The 25,974-nt window shown below is 38.0% G+C and overlaps 1 protein-coding gene across 4 annotated transcripts in view; it reads left to right on the forward strand.

Annotated features, from left to right (window-relative positions):
* Positions 1-24,832, forward strand: part of LOC133522938 (monocarboxylate transporter 10-like) — a 231,998-nt gene extending 207,166 nt beyond the window's left edge. For all 4 annotated transcript variants that reach the window (XM_061858431.1, XM_061858432.1, XM_061858433.1 and 1 more), the window contains 9 exons: positions 1,657-1,830; positions 14,101-14,260; positions 14,648-14,955; positions 16,058-16,279; positions 19,821-19,958; positions 21,882-22,008; positions 22,457-22,560; positions 23,294-23,514; positions 24,469-24,832. In XM_061858431.1, the coding sequence (XP_061714415.1) occupies positions 1,657-1,830; positions 14,101-14,260; positions 14,648-14,955; positions 16,058-16,279; positions 19,821-19,958; positions 21,882-22,008; positions 22,457-22,560; positions 23,294-23,514; positions 24,469-24,705 (1,691 nt within the window). In that variant the 3' untranslated portion in view covers positions 24,706-24,832. The remainder of the gene's footprint in view (positions 1-1,656; positions 1,831-14,100; positions 14,261-14,647; positions 14,956-16,057; positions 16,280-19,820; positions 19,959-21,881; positions 22,009-22,456; positions 22,561-23,293; positions 23,515-24,468) is intronic.
* The last annotated feature ends 1,142 nt before the right edge of the window (positions 24,833-25,974 follow it).

Genomic DNA, 25,974 nt, shown 5'->3' on the forward strand with positions numbered 1-25,974 from the left:
AGGGGAGTAAATATTCTATTTATTGACAATAACAATATACATAATGGATATATACAGATGATTACTATAACTAGCTTATATCTAAAATAGGCCCTTGAGGCATTGTACCAAGTATGCTGGCGGCATTACCTCGTTGTATCGCAATACTGATACGTTGTGCGAGGAAGCCGCCAGCTCTTCGGTCACCAGTTAATGACATTAATGACGGCCCACTTGTCATGTAGAGTTAGCTTAGTCCGGCTCTATTACAAATTTAGACTATAGATTATGCTGAAGATGAACGCTTGGTCGAGTACAAAACGTTTTGTGAATGAGTAGCCCGTCCTTGAGCGATCTAATTTTACGATTATCTACGCCACGCTGTCTACCGTTTGTGACGCCTACGTTTTGATGCCATCTTATTTAGATGCTTGCTTCTATAATCTGTAATTATTACCATAAACAATGTTATCTTCAGATGTTATAAATATGTAGTTTGGAGTGCAGCTCCACGGTCGGTAATCGTTGTGTCACGACACGAGAAACACTTAAAAAAAATTGTTGCAATTAACAATGTTTGAGATAAATATGGTGTTTTCTCGGCATGCTTGAAAATTATCAGATTACAGTAAATTTCCTCATGTAACTTTAGAAAATCATCACGTCTAGAACAGATGTTCTGAACTGAAGTCTCAAGGACAATAGTTTTTGTACAACATGAGAGCAAAGTTTGATATTTCTTCGAGTGCTTATTTTGAGTCCCGTGCAAGCGAAAGATTCTATAATCTCTACACTCGCTACGCTCGCGAATCTAATTTAGAGTCTTGAGCGTAGTAAGGGACTCAAAAGCACACAAAACTTCACGGCGGCAGTGAGAACATATTTGAAAGGTAAAAATACAAACTGAAAAATGTTCATCCGTCTTCATCACTATTTCACTCATATTTTCTTATGGTATTCTAACAATTAATTTTAATTACCGCGATAAAATAAAAAAAAGAAATTTCAATAAAATAATACGGAAATAATGAAATAACGAACAGTGCAATCGACAACTTTTTTGTATAAAAAAAAAAACTTTGTAAGATACGGTCCGTAAAGTAACACGTCAAATATCTATGACGTTGGATAGACTTAAAACCAACCAAGCTGTGCCCACAATTTTCCTAAACAACATAATTAATAACATTACCGACGTTAATATAAATGATTTGTATTTTTAACCCCCCGCGCAAAAAGAGCCATTATATGTTTGACGCCAATGTCTGACTGTGGCATCGTAGCTCTCCAAAGGAGGGGCCGATTTTCATGCGGGTTTTTTACGTGAAAGCGAGTTTTCTTGCCGTGATTCTTAGCTAAGTTTCATAGAAATTGATCCTGCACTTTGTAGAGTTGAGCTCTTTTCAAAAATAAAAAAAGTTATTATTACCAAAACTAGAAATCATTAACAAAAAAGTTGTTATATTTTTTATATAATGGGTACTATTGCCTGTACCTTTCCGCCCGGTACATCTTACGGGGGTTTCGTTGCTTAATATGACAAACTTATTATCTTAAGTTTTTTTTTTACTTAATAGTTTGTGTAGTTCTTTTAAGATTGTAAGATGTAAAACTACATGTTAGTAGTTTTATTACTTTAGTAATTATTCCTTCTAACAATATTCTTCTTTGTTTCAGGCTGCCTAGGTGCACTATCAGCCGGCGTAGCGCTAGCCCTTTCCCCAGTGACAGTAGCGCTCTGCGTACGCAAGTCCACACGCGTGACCGCAGTAGTAGGCGGGCTGGTGGCCGCGCTCGGATGCCTGTTCACCTCGTTTGCCACACAGTTCCATCAGCTGTTCTTCAGTTATGGTGAGTGTTGGTAAAATTTGTGACGTAAGTCTACCCGCGTGAACTGAACGCAGTTAGTAGGCGGCCGGTGGCCGCGCTCGGATGCCTGTTCACCTCCTTCGCCACACAGTTCCATCAGCTGTTCTTCAGTTATGGTGAGTGTTGGTAGTGTTGTGACGCAAATCCACATGCGTGACCGCATTAGTAGGCGGTAGAGCGGTAGGGCGGTAGGGCTGGTAGCCGCGCTCGGCTGTTTGTTCACCTCCTTCGCCACGCAATTTCACCAGCTGTTCTTCAGCTAAGGTGAGTGTTGTGACGCAAGTCCATACATATTACGCGTGACGCGCGCGAGCTACTGGTTATGATCACATCTGATTTCTTGATCTTTGCATTAGCATAATGTAAAAAATAAATATCCTTAGCCAACTCAATTGAAGAGAAAAAATTAGTGAGATTCCATCCATACAAAAAAATGATCTACTAAAATCGAGGTGCTTTTTGACCGTTCGTGCTCACAAATGGCACCTTTTAATATTTTCTAGTAAAATTCGTGCTTATGGATGAGGGTGCATAAAATAGGTTAGTTAGATTCATAAAAACTGATATACTACAAGCGTTTATTGATTAAATATTATCGACATATTTAACAGTTCGCAAACTTTGTTGTGGCCACTTTGGAGGAAGACAGGAACGGATCCCAAAAAATTACATTATTGTATAAATCAAATGCCAGTTCCCGTTTCCTCATAAAATAAATAACCGCAGTCAACAAACGCGAAACCCAAATGCATTTGCAAAACCATTGCACCCAACTTGCACAATTTAAATGCTGAATCCGACATCTCAATTTATTTCGTCAGATCATATCCGAAACCCGTTCGAGCGCACTTCAAAGGTACTCTTTAATTGGCTGTCTTGAGTAAATAAGCTGATATCCGATATGGACGGGAATAAGCTGAGGTATTGGAATAAGATTGTCGATGCAAGGATGACTCACGTTGTCGTGACGTGCTGGGTGTGAGTGGCCGCCGCTCGGTCAATTTATTTACCTGTACCGGAACGTAACACTTCTTCTTCCTCGCGCTGTCCCGGCATTTTGCCACGGCTCATGGGAGCCTGGGATCCGCTTGTCAACTAATCCCAAGATTTGGCGTAGGCACTAGTTTTTACGAAAGCGACTGCCATCTGACCTTCCAACCCAGAGGCACCCAGAGGGTAAACTAGGCCTGGTTGGGATTAGTCCGGTTTCCTCACGATGTTTTCCTACACCGAAAAGCGACTGGTAAATATCAAAATGATATTTCATAGGTACATAAGTTCCGAAAAACTAATTGGTACGACCCGGGTTTGAACCCTCTTACCGCTAGGCCACCAGCTAATTTAATCTTTATCTCCAATAAACAAAGGAGTGTATCAAACTATTTTGGTACAGCCATCCGTCAACATTATAAACGTGCTCATAAATCTAGATTCGATATCTTCTACTATTCGTCTAAAATAAAATATTTATATTACTGTTCGACATGCGTAAATCTCGTTGAATTCGAAATTGTTCAGAGTTATTCTCAAGAATCGAATAAAAGATCCAGTTATCAAAAGTTTAAAAACTATGTAGAAAAGGTTTGGCTAGTGATGTACCTGTCGGTAATATTGGAAAATTGTCGACATTAATATTGTCTCTTGCTTTATTGCCGGCAATTTAGGAAAAAAATGTCACCCACTCGCAAATATCTAATGGAGTAAAGACGTAGTGACGTACTCTTAAAAGCATGATTTTTCACAACTAATCGGCTTTTACATTAGAATACAACCTCTCTTAATGTCATAAAAATTTACATCTATTAGATAAATATATTTTTAGTTAAGCCTTCTCATACCTGCCGAGATAGAAAATTTATTTGCAATTAAATAACGGCGCAGATTAAAAAAATACACGATGCATTCCTAAAAATTCTGCATAACAAATAAATACAAAACCAGGATATATTAGAGTGGTATTTTTGCCGAATAATAACCAAGTGTGCCTTATATGGGATTAAGGTGAAATTCGGACGGGAACTGCAGAAGCATTACTGTTGCAACGTTACTGCTGCGGCGTGACAGTATATAATGTGGTAATGAACACTTATTTCATAAAGAAAATTAAGAATGGCAGCTCCCACAGCCATGACGCAGCAGTAAAGGTGCAATAGTAATTCTGCTACAGTCGCCATACGAATGTCGTCTTTATTATACAGGCAACAACTATTTTTACGACAATAATTCCCATCAATCGAATTATTGGCTATACTGAGCACGTCACTAACTGCGACCCGGGTTAGAAATGTGATTTCCGGTCACCGGATTCCATCCTTTTTGCAATAAAGTCGGTAAAATACTTCTAAATTCCTTTCCACCGTAGTTTGGAACGGAAAGGATTATGCAGGTAATCTAGAATCTAGATCCAGTTGCATTCGTAATGAACTGAAGCGGTTTTTATTCCCACATTCAAGTTTGATCCTTTGGCTAAACGATAGTTTACCTAACGTGGTGATTTTATACGCTAGCGCGCCTCGTAATAACAGATCACCTACCCCTTAGACGGAGCATTTAAGACAATTTTTGTTCATCAAGCATTGAGGACAGGACACAAAGCGTAGGCGCTTGTACTAGGAAAGCGATACCATGTTCATCCCTTTGATTGAGTTGTGATCACTTAAAATCCGTGGACGAGTTTAAAAAAACGCATTTAATTGATTTACATCACCGAAGTGAACTCATAAGAGCTCCGCAAACAGTTTTTGCGGAGCTCTAAAAATTGAGTTAATGGGGCTTGGGTAACAAGGCAAGGCGTAAGGAGGTTTGGGAGGGAGTTATGGGCTATGTAGTTATGGAAAATAGTGTCTCATAATAATTTATCAATTACAGATAGCGCAAATACAAAAAAAAACCCAGCTTATACGACACGTCATGGCCTTTTTCATATAATTCACTCAGTATAAATTCTTCACAGTACTCAGATAATGTATTTTTTCTTGTATACTTTAAATTGCGGAATGTATGGGAGAAGCTCATTCGTAGTGGCAGTGGAGTTAGCACAAAATAACGATAGGCAAACTCTGTGGCAATTTAGTGTTAAAGCCTGCCCCTGTTACTCTAATCGCTTCCATAATCATATACGAGCATTCGACCGTGGGCGTAAGATGGTTCCACTTTTATCGTCTGTCATCGTGGTCATCACTTACTAACAAATACGTAAGTGTGATAGTAACGATAGACGGCAAAAGTGCAACCATCATATCCGTATTGGGCTACTGGGGATCTTGAGAGACCCATAAAAACTGTGCGTAGTCGGAATTCAACCCCCCTCCCTCAACCCTCCTTTCAACGCTTTTGCTCCTATACTTTTGTGCAATCGTTTCTAGCTTAAAAATGGTTCGTATGGTTTTTTTTACATCAACTCCACAGTAAATCTATTTCATTGTTCTTGAATGCAGTATATGAATCAATCAGCTCGATTTTACGAAATCCCGACTAAGGTTAATGGCAAACTGTATCAGTACAGCCAAAACGTTTGTCGACATACGGCAATGTGGCTGCCATTACAGCAAATGTGTACTTCCAGTCACGCATACTAATGTGCTAACAAATGAGCCAATATAATTGATACTGCCTATACTGATTTACGAACCCGATTTGTACGAGCAACAAATGAACAAAATTTGCAAGACCTCTGAAATCTGAGGTCATATTTTTTCTGTCATCATTATACCAGACTATATTCGTCGCACTGCTGTGCAAAAGTCTCCTCGTAAAGTCTCCACGCTAAGACCAAAAAAATAAACTTCTCAACTGCCAGATGCTCTTTCGTACATATATTTTATCTACTCTACTTGTTAAAGATTTGTATGTATGTATTGTTATAGTTCTGTAGTTTACGGTTTATTAAGTTGAGCCCTGAGACGCTTGCCGGCATTCGGCGATGTTAGCTGTTAGCTGCCATTACGGCAAAATGTGGGCTCCCCGCCACGAATACTAATGTGCCGACAAATGATCAAGAATAATTGATACAGCTGCGTTATTCTGGTCCCTATGCGAAAGCGATTGATACGAGCAACATGAAGTGACAATAATAAGCAACTTTTAGCAAGTTGAATACGAAACCATACTTATCTTGACAAAGAAATTAACGAGCATATTTTTTCTGAGAATGCTAAGAATAGGGAGTCGATTTTTGGTTTGGCAATGTTAAATTTTAAGCCAAGCTACAGAATCGTCATCAGACTAAAAATCAGCTCTCTTCTTCTCCCTTTAAGAGGTACGAGTAAGACCAGCTTTGCGATCCTAGCGAAATAACGGTGCTTTTACTACGAAATTCCATTTCGGTAGAAAACGTTTTCCACTAACTATATCTTAACAAATCACTTTGATTTTTATGTCGATCGCTTCAGCATAATATATTCTAGGTTTGTAGGTGAAAATATTTAGCAGTGGAAAAACGTTTTCTGTTTTTGTATCAACGTTCACGTGGTATACTCCCCTCTTAAGTAATATCCCCTATAAGTTCCTCTGTATCTGAAATGACACCCTAGAACCTTGCGCGTCGATATGTCACTTCAAGAGATCGCTTTGACATATTAGAATGAAACGAACACACCTAATCGTACTTTATCATCAGACATAGAAGTTTTTGTGCCAAAATAAAGTGTTTGACAAAATTAAATATTGACATGTCACATATCGATGTTACATTAACGTTACCTATATAGTTAACCTATGTTTTATGAAGTGAAAATAGCTACCGTAAAATACACAACACGTTCGATGTCATCTTTAATATATTGGCCGTTTTCTATTCTTTTAGCACTACGTTTTACATTTTTATTTTTTTAGCACAAAATAAATGTAAGAAAGCAATTATGCAAAGATTTGTAATTAATTTTGATTCTTGAAATTTCTCGGTAGTTAACAGCACATTTATTTTATAATAATAAATAACAGCAAATAGAATTTACATCTCTTAATTATTAATCTATGACTGACTTATCGATGTTTAATTTTTTCAAACACTCGTTTTTGCCACTAAAACTTCTAATACTTCTATGTCTGTTTATCATATTTTGGTACTCAACAAAAGTCAAACAGCTATTTTAAATTAAAAAGGATGAAAGTATACCTATCTCCCCAGATTTATAGCTAGCAAGAATTGAACATAAACCTCTGCAATCGACACTTTTATCTTCTGAAAGAAGGCTAAGCTCGCGCCGCAATTCAATGCAGTTTATCCCTACGAAGACCGGCCATTGCATTAAAACGATATAAACAGGGTGCCATTGCCGTGATGTTATTTTCTTTGTTTCTGTATAGGGTTTCTGCTCGAGAATTCTCGAGGCGAGAAATCTCGAGAAATTTGTCCTTCGGCGAGGCGGGAAAATAAAGCTCAATGCCTCGAGAACTCGAGAAATATATCTCTCGTGATAAGTAAAAATAATATCACGTGATGTGTCTATAGTGTATTTGATTGGGTGGGACAATGTTTTTTTTTTACATTTTCAGGTCCTTGATTAAGAGATTTATTAGTTAACCAACCAATTAAAAAAACTGCCTTGATCCGTCCCCTATCGTGCTGGCTTCAACCGATTTTCATGTTTTGAAACTTTTGAAGTACTTCCCTCAAATTTCCAGAAATTCGTCTCGTTTTAGGTTCTTTACTGTACTTCGTTTTTTTTTTTTGCATTAAAAAAGTAAACAATTTTTACGTGTCTTATTTATTGAAATAATTGTTACATATTTTCCGTGACTTATTTTACAAAAGTGTTTTCTATAAAAAGACACGTCAAGATTGCTTATCTTTTTCTAATGCTAAAATAACTAATTATAGGGCCTTGTAATACCAAAATATTACAAAACTAAATTACTATAAATAGCAAAATAGCATAATTTTTGCAACTTCATTGTTAAGAGTAAATTAATATTACGTAGTAAAACTTCTGTAAGCTTGTCACATCGAGTTAAATTAATTGACATGCATATTCTTGACAAAAAAAATACCTACCATAATTTCGTTTGTTTACATTTTGTTAAATACCTAAAGAAATACATATCACATCGCCGGCGCGTACGTTTGCACCTATAGTTTTTTTTTGTTTGTTGTTGAAGTTTTGATTATGAAGTGCAATTTAGGGTAACTAAAAAGTCCATTTGTTTAATTGATGATCTCACCTACGACTCCTATAAGTTTGATTTGTAATAAAGTAAAAAAATTAAAATAACATGGTGTCTTTTGAAATTTTCGAAATTTCTCGGGATACTCGAGAAACTCGAGAAATCCTAGTCGAGAATTCCCGTGCCTCGAGAAATCAAAAAAGTCGAGAAACCAGAAACCCTATTTCTGTAGCAAACGGAACTAGGTTTATATGGATAATTGTCCATTGTTTATCGTCAAACCCCCTTATTGATAAAACTAAGCAAACCTTTGTTAATTGTTGTCTCTTTCTAATAAACACAGATGTCAATATTACGGATAAGGACAAACGATTATCTAATAACGCCATAACATTTATCCCGATTATATTGTCAGCAGCGGACCCAGGGTCCACTTTCCGACATTTCTCCTCTATTTTGCACGTAGCTATTTTTTTAATTCTACATGCGCTCCCTCATTCCTATATATAAACGTATATATATTCTCTCTCTATCTCTCGAGAATATGTATACTTTAACTTTATTACACACGTAACTTGCTGATTTCGCAACACTAAGCACAATAAGAGAGCTCAAAGAGGGTGCGAAGTGTTAGGGTCGGGAACGCGCATGAAATACCTCTGGAGTTGCAGGCCACAGGCTACGGAGACTGCTTACTATCAGGCGGGCCGCATGTTTGTACCGACGTAGTATAAAAAAATAACACAGACTGTGATTGCTGCTATTGTTGATTTGACACAATTTTCACAAACGAAAGCATTATACAGTACATCTCAGCGCCCGTGCCCTGAATGTGCCTCCTTCATTAGCTGTATCACGACATCGCAAACTCTTAAACAAAGGACCATTTTATAGTGTACTTAGTCTGCATTCATTAAGAGCCTTAGATGTCTTAAGTGTTTTAATACTAGTGCTCTGAATGCTTAAATACTCTATTCTTCTACGCAGAAGTGTGTATCGAAAAACACGGAAAGTGTATTTCAGTAAAGTGACATAATGAAAAGGAAATTTTAAGAAATAATGGTAGTAGATATTCAAAGATATTCCAATTTTGAATGTAAGAGTTATCCAAGCTATCCCGCCATCACCAACGAGGTCTACCTGCTCCTCGGTTAGACTCGAGGGGCTCCCTCTTAGTGGTTAATATCTTGGCTAACAAATCTTCCGACATTCGGCAAATATAACCAGCCCAGTTCCATTTCAACTTAGCCGCTTTCCAAGGTACGTCTTTCATTTGACTCTTAGAGCGCTGCGTGGTGTTTTGGTGCTGTTAATTAGGTACATAAAAATTGTTCTTCCTACAGCGCTACAGGGCTACGCCAACACAAATAACACACTCATGGAATAATCTGTGCAGCCTCAGTAACTATTGTGCGCTTTATCTAGAGTACTTTCCACTTCAAATTGCCAACAGACCAATCAAAATATACCCAACAGTGCTATTACAATTGTCATTGACTTAAATTTCGAACTGAGAAATAAATCAGGCAATTTAAAACCGTTTTTTAACTGTCACAATCTGTCAGGGCCCCTGCACTGATAAGCTGCAATATCCTGGATGAGGTGTTTGCTGTTTGCAGTTGTTTTATCTAGATCTATACTACATACGTATGTAGGTAGGTCGGCGCGATGCAATCTTTTTTAGGTATTTCCAGAGCTTTCTTTAGTGTACCTAATTCGGGAATTTCAAGATATATTCAAATTTAGATGGATGGTCTTTATAGCTATTTTATCGGTCAACCGCTTAATTCAGACGATTTTTTGAATATGGCAATTTCCTTTCGATGTTTTAATTACTCATATTCATCCGTTTTCATTACTCTTTAGTGTATTATTTAATATTTACCTACATTTGACTGGCAAATTGTTCTGCCCAAGTTTGACGAAAAAATGTAGCTATATTAATAAATTAAACACGGGTTTTTGGCCTGGACTCAGCAGATTGGTACTTGCAAGAATCATCTATATTCACCATATATGTAGCACCCTATGTGTGTAGTTCAGAGACATCTGAAATGCAATTCATGCATGAGGTCGTAGCATTCCTAACCTGAGTCAGCGTTTCTGCGTTCCACTTTTCTCACCCTTCTAAATAGACAATTCCTATACGTGTGCAATGAAGACGAAAATATTCTCACTTAGAGAGGTAATATCTGGGCATTGAGCTCTGCTCGAAAGTAGGTATGGGTTTAAATCATAATGTTAGTTTATCGTTTCGTTTTTTTAACAATTTTAGTCAGGATCGTGCTTTTCATCCTTATAGGAGAAAATAAGTGTCTCAAAATTTTCATATATTATTCAAACTTTCCTTTTTGTTACCGCCATACAAGTATATGGGGAAATAGTAACACAATAGAAAAAAACTGAAATATTTTTTAACCCATTAGGATCAAAAGAGCTCGTAATTTTGAGTAGAAAAAACACAAAACATATGACAAAATACAAATATACGAAAGCGGCATTTTTTTAGACACGCTCAGTTAGTAGTACAGTGGCGGGATATTAGGTAGGTAAATAGGCAAGTAAATTGATTTTATTTATGCTCGAGAGCTATTTTTAATATTGCTCACGTAGCATAGCAACATTTTTGCTTTTTAAGGTTATAAATTGTATGGAGATGACAGCCGTCACCGCTGAGAAAAATACTATCCTCCAGCCGCCCACACGTCAAAACTTACCAAGACAAATGCAATTTGAATTTGTCCAAATAAATATTCAAAATGAAATGGAATGAGGAAGAACTTTTTATATAGTGCGGCTCCTTAAGGGGTCCACTGATTACAAGTTCGCCGGACGATATCGGCATGTCAGTTATTCGCGATTGTCAGCTTTCGCGAATAACTGACAGGCCGATATCGTCCGGCGAGCTGGCAATCAGTGGGCCCCTTTAGTTCGATTTAGTATGGAGGTATGGTCTCATCCGACAGAAAGCACACAACTTGGCATGTACATAGCTATTTAGTGTTTATGAAATTATGTCATCGTTCTAACGACTGGGTAAAGTCGTTGTTTGTTAACATTATTGATTATCAGAATTACCGCAAAATGTATGGAGCTTACAGCTCCATCTCGTTTACCTGTCAAATTCGAAGCACGAAATTGTCTTAGATTTTGCATATGTTACTCAATCTTCTGAATGTATCTTTGGATTTGGATTAAGTATTAAGCACTTAACAGTTCCAAAGATTGGCAAGCCGGTACGATACGATTGTATTATATGATTTATATGTACAAGCACGTTACGAAAAGATTTTATTTTTGTATAACAATAAGGACACGTTTGTTGCAATGAACGATTGTGAAAGTACAAATATATTTAAAATAATACACATATCTACCTAGCCCCAAACGAAACAAAGCTTGTACTATGGGTACTAGGTGGCGATATACATACTTATATAAATAAATACTATTTAGATACACAGATAACATCCATAACTAACTAAAATATTCGTGATAAACACACAAGTTGCCCTAACCGCAAAATTATTAGCAAATATCCAAGAGTCTTGCACGTTTTATAGAGCAGGATAGAGCAAAATTAGTCTTCCGTCTAGGATGCGAGCTTCCGATATTCAGCTTTCATGATCATAAATTATAAAACACATTTGCTGAGCTCTGTTCAGTGGTTAATGAAGACATTATGTGGACATTTCGCGTTGAGACTTACTGCAGATAGCTGGTGGAAAAGTTGGCCGTATCATTAGACAATTTGTCAAAATGCATATTCATAACATAACTAATGAGCGCGGGAAAGAAAGAACTGCCCGCGTAGCCAACGTGCAAATCGCTTACGCTCCGTAGCGTATCGTAGTTATCTCTCTCTATCACTCTTCCATATTAGTTCGACAGTGACAGTTGCGTTTCGTTCGCCACGGAGCGTGAACGATATGCAGGTTGGCTACGTTCCGTTAAATCCGTTGAAATCTAAACGTTTAGAACTTCAGGTAGGTACATGCGGGCAGAAGAGTAAGCGCATGGCACTGATACTAAATTCAATTTTCCTCATGCTTTGAAAATGGATCGCTGTTGTTCTAAAAGGTGTGCAGAAAATGATACGATACTGGTCTAGAGCACTGTACTTTTTAAGTACGGTTTTTTATCTTTTATTACGATAAGCAATTAAAAATTGGTATTAAATTATGGATTTGGAATTAAATTTCCATTCTGATAATTAACTTTCCCAATCTATAAATAACAATATTTTTACATTTTTTACCTATATTGTTAAAGCCCGACCAGAAATATATGATGATTGTCAAGAGGGCGCTGTTATTCTAATGTAAGTATAAGGTGACTGTAGTTTATTATGAAAAAATTATTTCCCATGAAATTCCGCAATATGGCGCGTAATCATATATTAATGGTCAGGCTTTAATTGAAAATGTTGAAATTACCCTCAAGAAATACTACTGAAGTTAGCCGTATTTTTGAATGCACTTGTATTTTACGTTCCTTGTATTCGAAATGAAAAGTGGAATGTTTAACTCAGGCGACAGGCACCATTTACATATTGGACTATTGGCGCTCGAACGCATACGACGGAAATGGGTGCCTTTCATCCCTTGGTAAACGATCTACTATTGTAACATGTTTCTGAATATTACCTACGTACTATTTGGTAGATATGAGGAAATCGAAATTGTTTACCTTCCGAACATCGAGGCTATCACCATTGCAACTCAACCACACTCAACTCTACTACGAATCACTAATCACTGAATAATGATTCACCATTCATCACCACCATAACCACTAATCACTGTGTAACACTTCAAATAACCACTGAAGTTCGCGAAGTAGCTATCCATGACGTTCTTTGAAAAATACACACAATAAACTGTTTAAGTTTCATTCAAATTAAGTAAACATTTATTATACGACAGCGGTTTTTATACTTCTGATTTTATACCCACTGACATGACGATTCTCTTTTTTATTGACGTGGTAGATGCCAAAGAGCATATAATCACTACGTGTAGATGCGTTGTAGGCAAAGAGCATATAATCACTGTTTGTTGTAGGATGTTTTTAAACTTTTTACTATTTAGAACCATTAGAACCACCAAAGAGCTTATAGTTTAAGCACATAGATGTAGAGTCCGATGAATCTAACCATAATCTAGCTATGCATGACATTTGCAATGACAAAGTGTGAATATAACGACATATATGTCATCATTAATGTCAACTTTCTATGAAAACATAACGTTTATCTCGCTATAAAATAAATTATGACACCCTCACTTTGTTCTATACAAATCGGTACAAATTTTGCTTAAACGGTCTCTAGTCACTTCATAAACGAGTTGTCAATGTAACAATAAGAACTTCTGAATTCTTGATGGAGCCATAACACGAAAAACATATTGAATTGATTAGTCTTTCTCCTCGTAACGACACCATATACAAACTTACGTATTATGTATCCACGCATAAATTCGCCGCTTCATACATAAATCGCCGTTATATCCCTCCAGGGATTGTGTTCGGCATGGGACCGCCGAGAGACTGTCCCAAGATGGTCTTTGGTACAAGAATTTGTCGATGTGATGGTTTCACAGTACTACAGCACTAGTGAGTTGTGGTTGTACAGGACTTATTTATAGTCTCGTCAATCTCATAGTATTAACGTATATACGCTCTTGGAGGTTGGTAAATAGTGGACGTCTAGGTACTACTTACCAACCTCCAGGAGAGTTTGGGCTCCCCGTCTCAATACGCCCAATACAGTTTAGATTGGTTTTTCACAAAAACCTTAAATTTCTTAGCAGATGTGTGCAACTTTCCTCTTTTATGACCGTCTAGCAAACTTAGTTAAGTAAAATAATCATATTCCTCCAGAAACTGCGTCCGTTGTAAGACTTACTAGGGACTAACAGAATGATTGTCACGGAGTACTTTAAGACACGGATGATGCCAGCGGAGATAGTCTTATGGGGTCTGTAACCTAGTCAAGCAAATTAATTTGGCTCGACTGTTGTCGGCTTCGGCGCTAGGCTGACGAGGGATTCTCCGACGTTAATGGTTCTGCAGTATTTTAATAGAATGCTGGTTTTCACATCCATCGTTGTAGTCATAACATAAAACCCCGTAAATTTGTTACAGGGACTGTTGTCGGCGTCGGCGTGGGACTGACAAGAGACTGTTCAACACTGATGGTCGCGCAGTACTTCAAGCGACGGAGAGAATTAGTGGAAATATTCATAGTCAGCGGCAGCGGGCTCGGCATCGCGGTCATGTCCACGTTCATCAAGGGTGCGATAAGGTTAGTATTTTCACTAGAAGATTCAAAATTAAGACCCCGGGAGAAAGCTACCAAGTTCAATACAAACAGTGTATATTTTTCCTGCTGATCCTTCGTTCATTTATTGATCTTGATACCTCACTTTAGAACTTCTAGACTACGACTTCTTTAAATTCCCGTAGAATACGAGATCATGTTCAACGTCTTAATTATTGCATTTTTATTTTTTATATCATATTTTTACATAATTATCCCTGTTTTTGAAACTGCTGATAGTGCTGATGCTTTACTTGGTTTCTATCTAATTCTATATTATGACCATGTATGTAGTCTCCTATATTCTATATTTTAAAAATAAAACTGCGCATTTTGTAACTTCAACTTCGTATAATTATTTGACATTGACAGGGCAATCGGCTGGCGACTAGGCCTGCAGGCCGTCACAGGAGTCGTGTTCGTAACGTTCATCCTCGGCACCTTCTACCGCTCCGCTTCCCTCTACCATCCGCAACGCCGTGCCATTCTGCACCTCAAGAACCAGAATAAAATCAAACGCAAGATGAAAGACAGGACCAAAGCAGACGACCGCCAACCCTTCTTTGACTTCTCGACGTTAAGGTCGAAAACCGTCCGCATACTACTCATGTCCACCGGAATATCAGCTTTCGGGATCAACACACCTATATTTTATTTGGCGTACCATGCTGAGGAGGAAGGTAATTAATCTCATCTTATGGTTAGAGTAAATACCTTAGATAGAGTAATTATCTCGAATTAGAGTTGGCTGAGTTAATTCATAATTTAAATTTGCAGACCTCGACGACATCCGTTTATGTACATATTTATATTTTGAAAGCCAATCCTTTTATGCCTTACTCAAAATGGACTCGGCCTACCTAAGGTAGGCCGTGGTCTTTAATGAATTTGTTATCGTGGTCGAGTACACGATAACAAATAGTACAAGTTCTCAGTAATCCATTTTGATGGTTCTATAAATATGTAAGAATATACACTCGAGCAAGATCCATGAACATCAGTATATTAACATAAAAAAATCATTCACGAATACTCGTACTTGTTGTAAAAAAATTATCGTCTCTAAAAAAATTGTCTAGTCTCTATTCAGTTAATAAAATCAGGCTTAGACATAATTACTACAGCCTAAAAAAACTACTTAAGGTTTATGGACTCGAAAGATTCGAGTCGTCTTGGATACTACCATATTCAATTAACTTTCATTGAAACCTATAAACTTAGTCTATCTACAAAGGCAGTATGACGCCACATATTTTTTACGACTCGCGATGGTTGGGCAGGAAAACAAATAACATTTACTCAGCTATAGGCAGACCGGATGATTTGGATAAAAGTTTATGTTGTTTAGTATCTGATGAAATTAGCGTTTCATTCGCCATGAGTTGCCCTTTGAAATTTATTGCCCGGGAACAAAAGTTTGCTTTATAATTTATTGATGATGTCGCAAGCGGAACGTAATAGGTACAGCTTTCCTCAATTTACAGTTTCATAATAGGCTAACAGTTTCCTGTTGAGGGAATAAATATTTCTTATTTGGTACGAAAACGATGTCAATGAAATTTAAAACAATTTTATGAGCTTCACAGGCTATAAATCTATCTAAGTAGCTAGGTTTTAAACCATATATCGATTTATCGTCGTTATTAAAAATAATTATTGCATTTTCGTGTTCTAGATAGTTGACTCTAAGATCTTGGCTGTACTGGTTTCACTCAGAAAATATAAAAACGCCCGTACCTAAATCATCATAAGGGGACTTTTTTATGATACATAAATTTCCAGGTCTAGGCGAAACAGCCGAGCTGCTCCAGGCCTACCTCGGCCTCGCCTGGGCCGTCGGCTGCGCAGCCTTCGGCCTGCTCGTCCGCCAGAACTCTGCCGAGTGCCGCATCGCGCGCCAGTACCTCACGCAAGCAGCCGTCTTCGGATGCGCACTGGCCACCATGGCGTTGACTGCTGTGGAGGGGTCGTATAGGGGATACGTTATGTTCGCGTGGGTTTATGGTAAGTTTGCTAAGCCCTTATTAACCAGGATATCCTGTTCGTCCGACATAACTCTACCTAATGCCATTACGCGAAAATACCGCACGCTGGCAGCCGGTTGCGCGCTGGCCACTATGGTGTTGACGGCTGTGAAAGCGCCGTATAGGGGATATATTATGTTCACGTGGGTTCATGGTGAGTTTAAGCCCGTATTTACCGGAATGTCCATTGTCCACTGTAAAAGTGTCATTTTATGATCCATAAAACTTATTATATTCATCCATCCATTGGATGTTGTACGACAAGTACGACAACCTTTGGCAATGAACTATATTCCCAACACATACATAACATTTCGACATATTATACGTATTTTATCGAACACATTAGCAACCTACAATAGCTCCTCTTGCTATAAAAGTAGCAATGCTGCTGGTTTAAGAAGTCAGTTTCGGAAAACGCAAATAAAATGATCCTTTTGGTTGCAGCCATATAATTATCCCATGATATAATATTTTCGTAGTATTTGTATCCGGCATAATACTATATTGCGCCTACCTGCTTCCAATTCCATAGATATCATAATACATTTACGCTAAAATCACTTGTATCTCGTGAAATACGATTACGACGCAATCAGTCTGACTAGCGACATTTCTGGCACGTGTTCATTCCAGATCTAGGCCGAGATGTCTGCCGGAAGCCTATACCGACTAAACATTCTTATAAAAATACGATAATGCTATTAGTGTCATGTCGTCATGATAGGGTTGGTAAGATATTGTGATCGATGACCGACTATGATAGTGTTATCGCGCTTTAACATGAACTTTGGCTGGCTGGCATTTATGGCTGATTAAGGAGTCTCTTCTTCTTCCTCGCATTGTGCCGGCATTTTGCCACGGCTCATGGGAGCCTGGGGTCCGTTTGACAACTAATCCCAAGATTTGGCGTAAGCACTAGTTTTTCCGAAAGCGACTGCCATCTGACCTCCCAACCCAGAGGGTAAACTAGGCCTTGTGTGGATTAGTCCGGTTTCCTCATTTTCCTTCACATCACCGCTGGCATGCATGCACGTGGCTGATTAAGGAGTGTACATAAGAATATTGTCATAACACCTGTAAACCAACCCTTTTGATTGCAAAATAAATTGATTGATTGTTTGACTCATAAATTAAACTTCTTAAAGCAACATTTATTGAAATGAATAACCTAGTATGATAATAACTAGGGTGCACTACATTTTATATAATTACTTTTCATATAATATAGTTTGAAATTTCGTCATTTTGAATAACATAATTCAAGGCATATTCCTATATTACCTAATCAATAAAAATAAATAAAATTGCTCCCAGAAAAGTGGGTTAGCTTAGGTTAAAACTGCGAGCCCGCCTAAAAAATGATGATTTTGATTGTAAAAAGTATAACGTTATATATAAAAATACAATATACAAAAAGCCATTATACAATATGTCCTTATACTAGTTAAAAATTATATTAAAATATGCATCATATCAATTACGGTTTAGATTAAATCATAATATACCAAATTCAAGTATAATAATAATACCTATAATTACATTATAACAAACGACGATATTCGGAAGATTGCGGGTCACTTCTGGATGAGATTAGCTCAGGGGGCTTACCGCGAAAACCGAAATTCGCAAATTGCGGGGATCTTTCTCTTGTACTCTCACTAAGACGTAATAAGAGTGACAGAGAAAATTGCCCGCAATTGACGAACTACGATTTTCGCGGTTATAGCCCAGGACCGGGATAAGTTGGCGTACTGGAAGAGAGGCCTATGCTCAGCAGTGGACGATAAAGGGCTGATATGATGATGATTAATTATATATGAAATGGCGTTAAGGCAAGTGTATGATAGATTTATTAATAATTATATTAAACATTACACACCCATAATACAAATTTTCTCAAACTTGTAATGAAATGTTGACATGATTTACTTCATATTAGGTCCGGAAAAACCTATAAGCAAAATTCTGCCATTACTCTTTTTTTCTTTTTTTGTCTTTTTTGCGTTTTTAGGGTTCCGTACCTAAAGGGTCAAACGGGACCCTATTACTGAGACGTCGCCGTCTGTCCGTCCGTCCATCCGTCCGTCTGTCACCAGGCTGTATCTCATGAACCGTGATAGTTAGCCAGTTGAAATTTCTACAGATTATGTATTTCTATTGCCGCTATAACAACAAATACTAAAAACAGAAGAAAATAAATATTAAAGGGGGGCTCCCATACAACAAACAATATTTTTTAATCCGTTTTTATAAATACTTAATGGTACGGAACCCTTCGTGCGCGAGTCCGACTCGCACTTGCCCGGTTTTTTTTTTTTTGTGTTTGTTAAATATTATTTCAGGGTTTCAGAGGGGAACAAAAAATAATCAAATTTTTGTTCCCTGTTTAATAACCCCAAAGTAATAATAAAAAAAACACAAAAAGAAAAAAAAAAAAAATTTTTGTTCCCCTTCAACACCCCACGCACTGAATAACCTATCACATTAGGACATGAAACAATCATCATCATCATCCTATTTATTTTTAATTATTTCATTGCAAGTTTGAGAAAAGCACTATACACAAATCATGAGAGTCAGAATTATGGCGGGTGTACCTAAATAAAATTAAATGAAAATCATACCATATTTTTGTACCTAATTTGTACTATTTAGTACCTCCTTGAAAAAAAATGTTAATTTAGGTACGACTATTTAATTCTTAGTTCATTCTTTAATAAGTTTAGACAATGTTGTTTATATTTAATTAAGAACATTACATGATAGAAACTAGAATACCTAGATGTAAGATTATTTGCAATGCCCTAACAGGGTGCCATGTGTTTTCACACTCTAATATAACATCTATTATGTACCATGGTTTCGCAATAAAGATTTCTATTTCTATTTCAAAAAAAAATTGTACCTCACGGTACTTAAAGTTATCACCAAAAAACAGTACACCCGCCATCCTGACAGTCAGAATGGCGGGTTACTTTATTACGCTATATTCCCGTGGAATCTCATGTCTTAAAAACGGCTAGGCGCTAATTCAAAGAATTCTTCCTAAGAAAATAAGACATGATTTTGTGAGTTATTTGAACTTTATTCCTGGCGTAATAAAAATAATTGTACCTTAGCGTTTTTTATTAAAAATTGGATCGATAACTTGAAAAATTATAACGCCTGCATAATTGTAATAGCAAGCAAAATATAAAATGAGTAAAACTTGGAAACCACAAATAAAATGACTCGTATAATAATTGAATCTGAAGGTACAAAAAAGGTACAAAAATTTGGGTTTTATAGAATTTATCAATAACCACGGGAACATAGCGTAATAAAGTACACCCGCCATTTTGACTGTCAGGATGGCGGGTGTACTATTTTTTGATGATAACTTTATGTACCGTGAGGTACAATTTTTTTAAGGGAGGTACTAAATAGTACAAATTAGGTACAAAAATATGGTATGCTTTTCATTTATTTTTATTTAGGTACATACTATATTTATCTATAGGATAAAAAATATGTTGCAGGTATTTTCTGCGGCGGCTACCACTACTCGCTGAAGATGTACACTTACGAGCGTGTTCGTTCTCGCAACTTTGCACGTACGTGGGGCTTCGTGCAGTGCTCGCAGGCCGTGCCCATCGCCATCGGCGTACCGCTCTCAGGTAAATTTCGCGATTTCCCTTCGCTTTTATCATTTGCAAAAATATTTTGAGCTTGGCGAAATCTAGCGTTGTTTCGCCGGCGCGTGCGGTTCAGAGGGGGCGTAAAGCCAGGAAATTAGAAAGGAACAAAAGATACGACGCGCCGTGCGAAACTTGCGACGGAAGATTCGGCGATAGCGTTGCTTTTAAAGTCTTTACTCAACAACTTTGTAAGTAAACTTGTGATTAAAAAATTTGCTAGTCAAATCCCTCGGCTATATCAATACCTATTTTGTACTTAAATTATTCTGCTAGTATCTATGGTAGCGATATAAAATTAAAAATAAATGAAAATTAGACACGTTTTCGTGTTTTTATTGCTTAGAGTCTGCCCTCGCAAATACAGTTAAGTTTCCAAGTGAATTTTTTCATGTCCTCAAAACGTGTAAAAATCCAAAAAAATCTGCAATTTTGCGTTAGCCTTTGGCCTTAATGGCCCGCGCATTGAAGTATATTGTGTAGGTAGGGTCAAACCAAGATAAGTTGGCAGCGATTTTGATAGCCCAAACGATGCACGGGTTATTTTAAACGTCATAATTCCATAGAAGTGTGACTGTTTGCGTTTACTTGACACTTGCACCGTCTGGGCTATCAAAATCGCTGGCAACTGATCTTGGTCTGAGGTCTGAGCTCGCCTTTTCATCTTAAACATATAAGGAAGTCTCTCTCCTCATGTTACACAGTGTATAAAGTAGGGTATACTTAATTACTTGGAGGATATAACATATTAAATTTTCTATACAAAACAGTCTGCCGTTTTTTGCGGGGGAGGGGCACGTCAGTCCGTAGGTACAATACGTTTGACCATAAGCCGAGATTTTCGACAGAGGGGTAGGCTCTTAAAGGCGACTCCAGTTGTTAATTCCTCCAAAAAACACGTGTATAACAAAATAACTACTTAAAAGGAAAATAAACAAAACTATTTTTAAGAAAAAAAAAACAGACTTCAGTGAGAGAGACGTGAAAGAAAGACTATTGTTGATTTTGGCATTCATATAATGAAATTAAAAAGACTGGTAAAATACCCGCAATAGGGTCAAAACTCAAGCTTGACAAAAATGTACCTTGAAAACCTAACTGCTTCACAAACATGCGAAGATAACATGTCAAACGTGAACTATGCGGCGTTGAAGAGTTCCATTCTGTTCATCATCAGCAGTTCCGCTTCATCAAATGTCACTTCTACAAATGTAAATGCTTGATTTGTTGATGAAAATACAAAAATCGCTACATGTGAACCACCACATTTGAAGAGTTCTCTCGATTCCTCATGGATCCCATCATCAGAACTGAGTTTTAACAAAAACAAGACCAATCTGTTTTAAAAAACCGTGAAAATGTGATCAAATTATCGGGTCCTGACCTGAAGCCTGAAGCCTTGGCTTTCAATAAAATATGAAGTAATAGGTATTCTAGTAAATGTCGGCATTATGGTTTCTTTATAGCTAATTGAGGTAGAACACCCTCTTGATGCTAGGGGATAAACTTAGGATGGAAGACAGATAAAAGATTTGGGTGATACTTAAGTTTTTATAGGTCGTAATTAATACTAATCTCTTCGATAGAGACGAGCTAAGTAGTAAATAATAAAGATCTCTATCTAACATTCTTACAATTAATTTTGATGTAATTCAACTGATTACTTCAATAGTACATTACGATACGAGTGCAAACGTGCATTGTACAACGTACGTACATTTACAGTACATATAGCCCTTTAAATTTTCGACATACGCACGTATAGTGCGAGTTACCGCACTAGGGCGGTAAAGTAGCACCATATGTACTGTAATAGTACATTATGTAAATGTGTATTAAGGGCGGTATGCTGACATACAATAACACCTAAGCTACACCACTGATCCATCCAACTAAATATTCCAGGGTACATAAACGTCGGGTGCGGCGGCAAGGCGGGCTACTACTTCAGCTCCACGTGCTCCATCATCGGCTCCTTGTCTCTCTTCTGCATCGACCTGCATCGCCGGAGCGTTGCACACAAACACACCAAGTATGATTGTCATCTTCGCAGCCCATTATTATTCAAAAACATGGCCTGTAGGATATAGGTCCTGGGTGACTGATCGTGTGCTGCCCAGGTGCTGCCCTCGTCGAACGATAGTACTGTTCAGGTGGCCTAGCTAAGATGACAATCGTTTGAAAACGAAACGAAACGCTGTCTCTCTATCACTCTTCCATATTAGTGAGATAAAGACAGATAGCGTTTCGTTTCTTTTCCCTGCGAACGATTGTCATCTTGGCTAGGCCCCCAGGGATGCTATCTTGAGTATCTTGCTTGACCATCGGTATAAATAAATAAATATAGCGTTGTTTTTTTATTTCAAGTTTTTGTACATTTACACAGTCTGTTTCTTAAAAGACCCGTTTGAGTTTATCAAACTTCAAACAGGAATATGAAAAATTGTAATTGTTTTATAATGTACTTATGTCTTTTTCAGAGAAAACGGCGGTACAGTGACGTGCGAGTCAGCGTGCCAACCGCGCCGCAGCCGCAGCCGCGACCGCGAGCCGCGCACGGCCACCGGCGCTGCCACCGCCTTAGGTAACATCTCTTTATAATACTTAGCGAGCCAGGCATCATATGTCTGATGCCTGGCGGCAAAAAAATTACAGAGAAAGGGCGGTATGGTAACATCCTCTTCTAACCACAACCTTCTTAGTTATACATATAAACCAATGGAACCTGAATAGATAAATGAGAAATATTTAATTATGGCTTTATGGCGTTATTCAAAAACGCATTACAAGCCTCATTTTGAGTTATGTATTTGTAAGAAAAGGATAAGATACTTATAAATAAACTAATTGAGGCCTGTAATATTTTATAAATAAGGGGGTAAAGCGCGCGGTTGTTTTATGCGATAAACGCAGCGTTGAACGCACGCGATCACGGAATATAGGAAACATGACAATGCCCTTTCCGCTGCGTTTGCCACGTAACACAGTATACAGTCATTAGACTACCTGATTTAAAATTTGTGTGCGGCAGACGCATGGCTTTTATCCCATAAAACAACCGCGCGCCACAATTGCTTACACCATTTACACCTGTAGGTACAGCGATATACTTGATACGTTTGTTAGGATACCGGAACCAGGCAACTGATTTTCCATCTTACCAAGTTACATTGTAACTAGGATTTAGCGCCTGAGTAAGCGCAACTGTCAGGTCAACGAAGTTTCGGTTAACCGGTGCTCGCGCGCGGACTTTTCAAAAACAATTTTGATATTGATCTAATTTTGATACGTGAACCATTAACCTTGCTCTGTCTCAGTTCTAGGAGCAGAATTAGTCGCCCCCGGCCGCACGGGCCGAGACTTCCTTCTGGACAGCATCGGGCCCGGCAGCCTCGGCTCCCCGCCGCCCAACGTGCCTCCAGAGCTCACCTGCATCAGCGAGGAGGGCGGGCTGGACCTCGACCTCGACCTGGACATACCTGAGCACCTGCTCGAGGATCTGGACTGTGGCGGGGATTGCATTACTAGTTGTAATAAGGTAACGTGCCAACAGTAGACCAGCATCAGCAAGGACCCCCGACCTGGACATACCGGAAGCATCTGCTTTAAGACCTGGACTGCAGCGGGGATTGCATTACTAGTTGTAATACGGTAACGTGCCAACAGTAGACCTGCATCAGCAAGGACTGGTCCCCGACCTAGACATACCGGAAGCATCTGCTTTAAGACCTGGACTGCGGCGGAGAATGCATAACTAGTTCTAATAAGGTAACGTGCCAACAGTAGACTTACATCAGCGAGGACTGGTTCTCGACCTGGACCTGGACAAGCCGAAAGCATCCGCTTTAAGACGTGGATTACGGCGGGGGCTGCATTACTAATTGTGATAAGGTAACGTGCTAAAAGTCTGGTCGTAGATATATACTTATATAAGTTATATATGTGCTTTATCTACAGCTCATTGATGGTAAGCAGTAACATGTAGGGATGTCGCATGCATGGTGATGTCAACTTCGTTTGGGGTCGTAATATAATATTCGCGTTGAATCGAAATTTACCTTAGACAGATCTTGTTCAAACTTATATTGACATTTCATTAGAAGTGAACATTTCATGAATGAAGCCTACCTACCTACACAGTTGACCAAGTAGAATTGGTTATCGCTATGAGATATACATACCACTACTATCACTTACAAAGATAATCTAGTCCCAAATTAAAATGGCATATTAAGTACAGCAATTAAGTTTTAACATGGTTTTAACCCCTAAAATCTAAATACATACTTAAGAGATAAAATTAAGGGCGTCCGTTTGATAATAGGTATGTATTGTGGTACGAGTATCTTTGTAGTTCTCCGGTTACCTTTTGATTTAAGCTCATATGACGGCATTAACTAATAAAACTGCACGTCTATTATTTTGTGGCAACAGGACGCCTCGCCGCCCAATATAAAAAAAAGGTTGTACTAACGCCGTTCTGTTTCCCCAGGTCGAAAACTACCTAATGCTAAGCGAATACGAGAACAACCTCATAGCGGAGCTGCCGACCATGAGCGAGCGCCGCAGCCGGCGCTGGTCCATCGTCGTGGCCAACTCGCCGCCGCGCGCCGCCTCGCCCGACCGGCCGTGCTCGCCCGACCTCCCGCAGAACTCCCTCAAGTGGAAGAAGAAGTGCCATAACGCCAACAACAGACTCATTACAGTGATCAACGAAGCCTCGCTGTAGGATAGTGAACGCACGTTCAGACAATAAGTAGTCGGCTAGGTTATGACCTATTTAACCTCATTAATTTATTTGATGTGTGTGAATAGATGTATTGTGTATCTGTAATTTATTAAATTATTATTAATTATTTGGAGTTTTAGTGTAACTAAACCGTCTTAACCCTCCTTCCCTTGGCAATTGGCATATATATACGATTGATAAATTGCTATAACACTACGCATATTTACATTACTTTTTCAATGTCACAGTAGGACGCTTAACATCCAACGATCGGCCACTAAAGGAAAGTCGTACTAATCAAAATAAAAAAAGTATTTGAGTGTACTTGAGAAGTCTTACTAACCAAAGTTGAAGTAATAATATTAGAAATTAAATCATATTCAATAACTACACCAGTCATATCAATGCATTTTTTAACATACTTTCGCTTATAAATCGATTATATCCTTTAACCAATATTACATGCGTTTTATACTTAGCAGATATACTACTGATCTGCTGACATGTACTCCGCTTCTGTCAGTGATAGAGCCACAATAATACCGTTTCTAAAATGACCATGATATTTTTTTTATTTATTGAAATACTAATGGCATGCTTGATTTGCAGCAGGCATATTCTAATTTCACTTGTCGTGACGATAACGGACGTCGTGACGCTTAACTTTAACTACCGCCCGTAGTGTCAATAGTGGCAACAAGCATGGTCGTCGTCAAGGGGGGGCCTAGAGAATATAAATATGCTCTTCTCCCCCCACCCCTTGGCCATCAGTCATATAAACGACGCCCATGGCGATGATGATGAAGTGATGTACTTGTGCTTTATTTTATCGATGTACCGTTACCGACGGCATAAGTCAATTAGTTATTTTTTGCAGTGCGTCTGCAGCAGACCCTACAAGGTGTGTAACACTAAACAACAAGATATATTTAAAAGTAGATCACTTTATTGAGATTAACAAAACCATACCTACTTACAAGGGGGTATTCAAGTATATTATATTGACATACGTTTACGTATTACACAATTCAATTAAAAACTAATCAATGCTGCACCAAAAAATGCAATGGAATACAATATTACTTAACTATAAGTATTTATAGTTTCCAGATACTAAAATGTCTTATAGAAATTGCAAACTCGAATAGAGGTAAAATTAATACAGCCAAATGATATATAATGTAATTGACTCGCTGCCACAATCAATTTGCAAATTCCTTTTTCGAACTTCTGACTGCTGAACGTAATAAGTGTTGCATAAGCACTTAG

This window comes from Cydia pomonella, chromosome 11 (genome assembly GCF_033807575.1).
Source record: "Cydia pomonella isolate Wapato2018A chromosome 11, ilCydPomo1, whole genome shotgun sequence".
Lineage (NCBI taxonomy): Eukaryota > Metazoa > Arthropoda > Insecta > Lepidoptera > Tortricidae > Cydia > Cydia pomonella.